Source organism: Lactuca serriola, chromosome 5 (assembly GCF_051521515.1).
Source record: "Lactuca serriola cultivar US96UC23 chromosome 5, Lser_US96UC23_V15, whole genome shotgun sequence".
NCBI classification, from domain to species: Eukaryota; Viridiplantae; Streptophyta; class Magnoliopsida; order Asterales; family Asteraceae; genus Lactuca; species Lactuca serriola.
Window position 1 is genome coordinate 79,997,274 of NC_136412.1, and position 7,899 is coordinate 80,005,172.

General features: G+C 26.8%; 1 protein-coding gene across 5 annotated transcripts; it reads left to right on the top strand.

The window, feature by feature from the left end:
• Positions 1–1,629: 1,629 nt before the first annotated feature.
• On the top strand, positions 1,630–6,980 carry LOC145052688 (ATP synthase subunit B). Of its 5 annotated transcripts, XM_079000546.1 has the most exons (13): positions 1,633–1,911; positions 2,828–2,893; positions 2,985–3,033; positions 3,142–3,281; positions 3,374–3,475; positions 4,234–4,397; positions 4,512–4,593; positions 5,810–5,902; positions 6,015–6,079; positions 6,193–6,205; positions 6,296–6,376; positions 6,515–6,623; positions 6,739–6,980. In XM_079000546.1, the coding sequence occupies exons 1-13, from the start codon at positions 1,780–1,782 to the stop codon at positions 6,825–6,827; spliced, it is 1,185 nt and encodes a 394-aa protein (XP_078856672.1). In that variant the 5' UTR covers positions 1,633–1,779; the 3' UTR covers positions 6,828–6,980. The 5 variants fall into 5 exon arrangements, with proteins under 5 accessions (XP_078856674.1, XP_078856677.1, XP_078856672.1 ...); XM_079000548.1 differs by lacking the exon at positions 6,515–6,623 and having other exon boundaries at positions 1,630–1,911; XM_079000551.1 differs by lacking the exon at positions 6,739–6,980 and having other exon boundaries at positions 1,631–1,911; positions 6,499–6,612.
• Positions 6,981–7,899: the final 919 nt, after the last annotated feature.

A 7,899-nucleotide genomic window follows, 5' to 3' on the forward strand; every position in this document is an offset into this window, starting at 1 on the left:
GGCGCTACCACCGCTAAACATTTTTGTGTCCTCCTTTTAGTGTTGAAAATTAAAAGTATTTCTATAAAATAGCAACAAGTGTATTTTAGACATTTTAGAGTTTATTATATTTTAATGATTTTAAATTACAAAAAATAATTATTAAAATATTTAAAAATATATATAAAAAAAACATGATTTTGAAAGTGTTATATATATATATATATATATATATATATATATATATATATATATATATATATTTCAAATTACAATTTTTAAATATGAAAATTTGATCTTCTGTTTCCAAAAAAATATCTTTAGAAAAAAGGTTAATGTCATAAAACCCCAAAGTTTTCAGGTTTTTATCGATTTTGCCAAAGATATGTCAGTGAACTGACTGTGTTTATATGTAAGGCTTTATTATAACAATTTATCAAGAAGGAAATAGGGTGGGCAGGAATCGAACCTGCCACCTTCAGCTGACAAATGTATAAGTTTACCACCGGGCTAAAATGAATATTGAGCGTATCATTTAAACAAATAAATATAATTTTATCACTAAAACAATTTAAATAGATATTGATTTTCATTTTGATTATTATTATTATTATTATTATTATTATTATTATTATTATTTTGTATTTTCAATATAAATCGGTAATTTTGTATTAGGAGTCTCATTTTTTTTTATCATATTTTCAATATAAAAAGTTAAATACATACATTTTGTATTTTCAATATAAACACCTATATTAAAAAAAAGTATAAATATTGTATGTAGGCCTTTTGAAATGTACTTTTATAATGAAAAAACTTATTTATGGAGTACAAATTTATTGATTTATATATAATAAGCATACAAATATTTAAATACATACAAATACCTTTTATGATTTTGAAAGTATAAAAGATATAGATAAATATCTTTTAAAATTTAAAAAATATAAAAATATCTACTTGATGTGAATTTTAAAAGATATTTATACTATTAAAACGTAATTTGATGTGAATTTTAAAAGATATTTATACTTTTAAAACGTAATTTGTTTGTGTATACACTTAAAAAATATTTTACAATTAAATATATAAATATGTTATTGAATCTACAAAATTCTTTCAAATATAAAATATGTTTTTAGTTGTAAATTGTTTTTAAGTGTACAAATATGCTTTTAAATATATAAATACATTTACAAGCATATTTCTATTTTAAAAATACAAAAAATACGTATTTTTATTAATAACACGAAAAAAAATCCATATTTATTAAAAATACAAAAAATATTTATGTTGGTAATAAAAAATAAATATTTATACTGAAAATAGAAAGAAATACATATTCAATACATGAATAATATAGAGTTATTCAAAAGAAAAAAAAATAAGCTATCTAATTAGATTATATATTAAAAGCAAGGAGATATTCATAAATTCGTGTTCGAATCCCGACTTTCCTATTTCCTTTCCAAAATGATTAATTTTTTCGGTTAGAAAGGGGACGCCGATGTGGGCATCCACGTCAGCTAATCACGCCCAGTCAGCATACATGTGGCCTAGGATGACCGGCTTAACCTATAAAAAAAAAAAGAAAATTCGAAAAAAAATTATAAGTTTGAGGCATAAACCAAAATAAAATCTAACATGAAGGGTTTTTATAGTATTAAAGCTAAATTTGTGCGGATCGAGGGCCTTTCTCAAAACCCTGCGACTGGGTGCATAACTCTACTACAGGGCAACGGGGTTTATACGTGAGAGTTCATTGAGTTCTTGAAATAAGCAAAACCAAAACGCTACCAGATGGAGCAATTAAAGGAGCTTGAACAAGTGCAAAATATAATGTTGATGATCCAATCAACTGGCGCAATTGATTCTTCCAACAACACAAATGCTGATTCGAATCGTTTCCTTGCTAATTTCATCCTCTTCATGGTACTTCTTTCTCCCTTTTTCAATTTCGCTTCCTCAACTTTGAAGAACTATATGCTAACTGTAATTGAAATTTCAAGTTACAATGGATTCGGTACTTGAAACTTTCGGATACATGACTTTTATCATGTTGTTGTCGATTATGTTAGAAAATTCTAGGAAATGAATCAAATTCGGTAATAACCTGTTTTGTTTTTCGTTTAATTTATTATTCATGATGTTTTAGAATTTCTTGACCTTGCCTTTGACGAAGCTCACGAGATATTTGGAAGTAAGATCAAATATGAGTTTGTTATAGTGATTGAACTAATTGTAATGACAAAAGACGAAGCATCTCTGATTATTGCATGTTCCTTAGCAAGTGTTTTCTTTAGTGGCTGTTATAGAAACAAGGTATTCCTTGTTCATATCCGATGGCTTAATATTGAGGCAAGCAGTGAGTTAGTGACATAGATTGATTGAATTGCCTTTATAAATACCTCAAAAGTATCGCTTTAATGGATGAGGGGTTAAAGTCTATGTGTGTGATTGAATAAAAAAGAAGATGTTTTATAGAATGGTTCCCCTTTTCAGGATCCCACATCAGCTCCAAGATGTTGATCTCTTACTAGAAAAGTTAATGCTTGAGCTTGAGATTGAGATTCCTTATTTCAATCCAACAACACATGAATAGTTTCTTGATCTGGATTAATGAGTAGAAGATTTTGAAGGAGGAATATATGAGGGGAATGACCTATAGAATCAATATGATTAATGGATTATAACATGTTAATTAAGAAAATCTTATATCCTATTATTAAATTATCAAAGACCTCTTTCTTTCCCAATATTAGACATCATGAGTTTCAATGATTTTGAACCAATTAAAAACATATTCTTAATTCTAATCTCTTATTTGTTTATGAATGTGATATTGAAGATGCAACCATGTGGTGAACTAGATATGAATCAAAAGTGCAAATTGATCTCTAACCATTTTCCAAAGGTCTGTATATATATATTCTATATTTCTTCCAAATCCAATTTAGTATATTCTGGATAATGCAATAAACATACTTATGATATTTGATCTACAGATTTCTTCTGCATTTAATAAGGAATCATCACCCCAGCTTTGTGACAAAGGTCTCTTTTTTTAGTACAAATATTCTTTATAGCTGTTATCTTTACTATTTATTGAGAATTTAAGATAACAAAGTAACAAATTGGTGGTTTTTCTTTTTATTTTTCCAGGAAATATTGTCACTGAAGCTTCTCTATCACATCATTGTGATGATGACATGAGTGTTGGATTATTACAAACAGATTGTGCTGATGTGGCAATGGTTACACTTGATTCAATGCAAAGGGCAAATTCTACTTTACAAGATTTTGTAAAAAAAAAAAACATCACATGCTTTGAATTTACTTTGCTTACATCAACAACTGTAGTATAATAAATTAATAATCTGTTGTATATAAACAGTGCAGATCTTACTTCATGTTTCATGAAATGGATGCTAATAATGCAGAATCAATATTCAAATACTTACCACTGCTTTCATTTACAGAAAGTTACATCTATCAGGTACCCTATCATTAAAGAATGAATTTAAATTACTATAATATTTCTGGAAATCCTCCATTTTATTATAATGGTATAATGACATTGTAAAAATTAGATCAGATGTATGATATTGATAAAATTCACCAGTGATATTACAGTAAATTACATTTTTAGTCCAATTTTTTATTCAAAACACAACTCTTTTTGCCTTTTTTGTCCCTATCATACTATTTTTAACTCTTTTGGTTTCTCAATAAACAGAGTCTTTCTCAGGGACCAAAAGGGTAAAAATAATAGTACCTTAAGGACCAAAAATGAATCATTTTGTCATGTGAAGAGGTTCTTGTACAATATATGCTAAAATGTTAATTACTTTTGGTGTAAATTACTTTTCTTGTCCCATTTCTATAGTTATTTTTTGAATTTCATCAAAAAAGAATTATTTTTTTACTTTTTGGTCCCTACTGTATTACTTTTAACACTTCTGGTCCCTCAGTTATGGAATAATATCTCTCAGGGACCAAAAGGGTAAAAATAATAACACCATAGGGACCAAAAAGGAATATTTTTTTCTCATTTGATGTGGTCGACTTTTTCAAGAGGCTAAATGAAAACTGTTTTGAGTGAATTACATTTTTCTTGTGTTTATATTTTTTTGTCTAAAAAGTAATCTTTTTGCTTTTTTGGTCCCTATGGAAAAATGGCAAAAAGATTTCCTTTTGGTCCATATGATTCTATTGTTAACACTTTTAGTCCCTCAATAAACTAATTTTATACAGCTGGACACCATAAATGAGAAACTACTGCAACTTCCATCCGATGGAATTCCAGATTCCGACATGATGACACCTGATTGGATTCTAAGATTTATAAAGTCTTTCAAAAATGATACCTTCAAACCACTTGCTGTTCTTCTAGAAAGCTATGGAATATATACAGATAGGTTAAATGAAAACTTAAAATGTTAAATACATCTTTATATTTCCTTTTTTGGAAAATTTTATGGAATGTTCTTCATTTGACATTTGTTGTGTAATTTTTTTTATAAAAATTTCAGGATAAGAGATGAGTTGAAATGTGGGGAAGAATACTGGGCTCTAGAAAGAAAACTTTGTTCTGCATTAACAAACAAACAGGAGGTACGTTGTGTGATTCCGATGGAATTGGAATTCATGATTCCATTCCTTGAGATGGAGTTCAATTCCTTTGAATTTCATGTTTGTTAGATTTCACCAGAAATACCCTTGTTATGTATACATATTAAAATAAAGGGTTAATCTCATAAAAAAACTGTATATTTTATGTCTATTTCCGGATTAAACCTCAACTTTATCTTTAGACCTTGTATTTTTTCATTTTTTCCATAAAAGCCCTCAACTTTTTTTTTTCGGAAAAAGGGAAATCTATAGAAAAGTCCCAAACTTTTGGGAAAAGTTTCAAAAAAATCCGATGTTTTTTTTTTGAACAGAAAAGTCCCATTATTTTGAGAAAATCACATGGGTTATCTACAGAAAAGTCCCAAACTTTTTTCAAAAGTTTCAATAAAGTCCTAATTTTTTTTTTGAGCAAAAAAGTCCTAATTTTTTTTTTGAGCAAAAAAGTCCTAATATTTTGATTTTTTGCCTAAATTAACGAAAAAGTCATTTTTTATATTTGAACAGCAAATGATAGATTATATGATTTTTTCAAAATATTGGGACTTTTCTGTTAAAAAAAAATTTAGGACTTTATTGAAACTTTTGAAAAAAGTTTTGAGACTGTTATGTAGATAACCCAAATCACATAGTCTGTCATTTGTTGTTCAAATATAAAAAAATGATTTTTTTGTTAATTTGAGCAAAATGTTAAATAATCAAGACTTTTCTATTCAAAAAAATTTTTTTAGGACTTTTTTGAAACTTTCCCCAAAAGTTTGGGACTTTTCATTAGATTTCCCTCCGAAAAAATCCTCAACTTTCGAACTACTTCTAAATAAACCCTCAACCATTTTCATTTTTCTTGAAAAAACCATCACATTTTACTTTTTTTTTTTTGGAAAAAAATGAGTAAAAGGGCCAGACCAGAAAAAAAATATACAGAAAAGTCCCAAACTTTTTTCAAAAGTTTCAATAAAGTCCTAAAAGTTTTTTTTGAACAGAAAAGTCCCAATATTTTGAAAAAAATATATAATCTATCATTTGCTGTTCAAATATAAGAAAAGACTTTTTCGTTAATTTAGGCAATGCATCAAAATATTGGAACTTTTCTGTTCAAAAAAAACTTTTAGGACTTTATTGAAACTTTTGAAAAAAGTTTGGGATTTTTCTGTAGATAACCCAACATGAAAATATAAAAAATATTAATTTTGTGATACAGATTCAAATAGAAGATGTTATGAGAGCAATTCATCTCAAGTCCTTTGACTATCGAGTCCTAAATCTCCTCTTGTATCAATTGAATGGAAAAGATGTAAACAAATTGCTATTTCTTTCATTTAATCCAATTTTATATTCCAAAATCATTAATCCACTATTTTCATTTTTTAATTTTTTTTTTTAAATTCCTTTGAAGCAATGTTAAGATCAATGAAACACATATGGAGTTCTTATCAGTATCAGAGTTCCTTGTGGAAGTATCTGATGACTTGTTAGTAAACTTTCGTCTATTTTTTTTTTCATTAATTTGGCAATATTAAATTATTTATCTCACTTAAAAAAATTATAACCTTTTTTTTTATTTGACTCTGAAACATGTTGTAGGTTTGACTATGAGGTGAGTCCATCTGTTCTAATTTCTTTCAAAAACATTTATTCCAATTTTCTTTTTGAAAATAAATGTTTATTTATTTATTTAATTATTTAGGATGATGTGTTGGAGAACAATTTTAATATCTTGCGAATGTTTGTTAGAATACACGGAGCTTCCTCAGCACCGGCTTTCCTTGTGAGTATTTGTATTACAAGGGTATTTTCGTCTTTGAATAAAAATGAAGAATATAATTATTTTTCAACTATATTTACGTATCTAAATCTAAATTTCCATTTTATTTAATTTAGAAAGTTAAGCTTTTCGTGTAACCAGGCAAAAACAATAATTGAGGCTGAGAAAAAGTACAACTCCTTACTAAATACTTTGGATCCTCAACTCTCTTTCAAATATCAAAAAAGATGTGAAGAAGCCACAAAAGAAGGTTAAATAATAAATACTCAATTAAACAAATCATATTAAGTTACAAAATTTGGTTTATTTTATTAAATAAATAATACGAAATTTGGTTTATTTTATTAAATAAATAATGTTTTCAGGTGGGAAGGTATTTGGTCCCCCCCTTGGGACATGGAGTATACCACCAATTATTGAAGATGAAGATTTATATAGAACTAATTCAGTTTAGGTATAATTAATTTAGTGCTTACAATGTGTAAAATGATTTTTGAAATATAATTTTCTTATATACTTGTTTAACTAACAAAAAAAAAGTTACCTTTAGATGTGTATTTTACGTGATGCTATAGATAATATGAAATAAGTTTATGTTACATCATTATATTATTGGTGGCCAAACAATTAATGATGAATGGCGTGAATAATTGGTAGAGCATTATGGGCAAACGTTATCCATGTAGATAACACAACATTCATTTTGTACACCCAAAAATTATTCCAAATATATTCTCATAGCTTTCTTAAGACCGTGGTCAAAATAGAGAAAATTATGATATACATATGTATTAGATGATTTAATGGTAAGTGAAGAAAGTGGATTGGGTTATGTTCAGGTTGATGAAAAATAAAACAATGACGAATCTAGAATACAAAAATACTTATATGGACAACTATTTAAGTGATTCAGGTAGAAATGAAATACATAAAAAAAAAAAAAAGTACTAATAGTGGATTGGGTCATATAAAAAAAATAATAATAAATGAAGTTATCACAATTGTATTCGAAAAAGTTTAATATATTGATATATGTCCATAATGATATCATTACTAATAATATCTAAAACATTTATTTTAATATATAGCACTAAACTATCCATTGATTTGAGAAACAAAAACAATCAAATAAAATTATATTGATTTCATGATGGAGTCAAAAGCAATCCATAATTCCATATTAAAATATACCACATAAAACATACCACATGAAATGATGATGAAGCCTACCACACAAAACCTCCTGTGAAGAAGTCAAAATACATGTTCTTATTATTGGCCCAAGATTAGAGATTACACATTAAATTGATTATGTCATTAACTTCTGATTTCATTGTATTTATTCTTTCACTATGAAGAAGATTAGAAGAAGGTTAAAGTCATTATCAATCATAAACTCACAATTAAGAATCTTCAAAGTTAAAATTTGATAGGAAAAGGAAAGCTAAAAACTTGACCATTGAAATCCAAAAGATGGCTAGAAAAGTTGTGATTCATATTAATTATTTTGCCAAATAAATTAAGTA

Bases quoted from the DNA above. Each gene is read 5' to 3' on its own strand.
- LOC145052688 (XM_079000546.1), top strand. From the start codon at position 1,780: ATGGAGCAATTAAAGGAGCTTGAACAAGTGCAAAATATAATGTTGATG. The intron at 3,282-3,373 runs GTAAAAAAAAAA...GTATATAAACAG, and splicing joins ATTCTACTTTACAAGATTTT to TGCAGATCTTACTTCATGTT. The intron at 6,624-6,738 runs GTTAAATAATAA...TAATGTTTTCAG, and splicing joins TGAAGAAGCCACAAAAGAAG to GTGGGAAGGTATTTGGTCCC.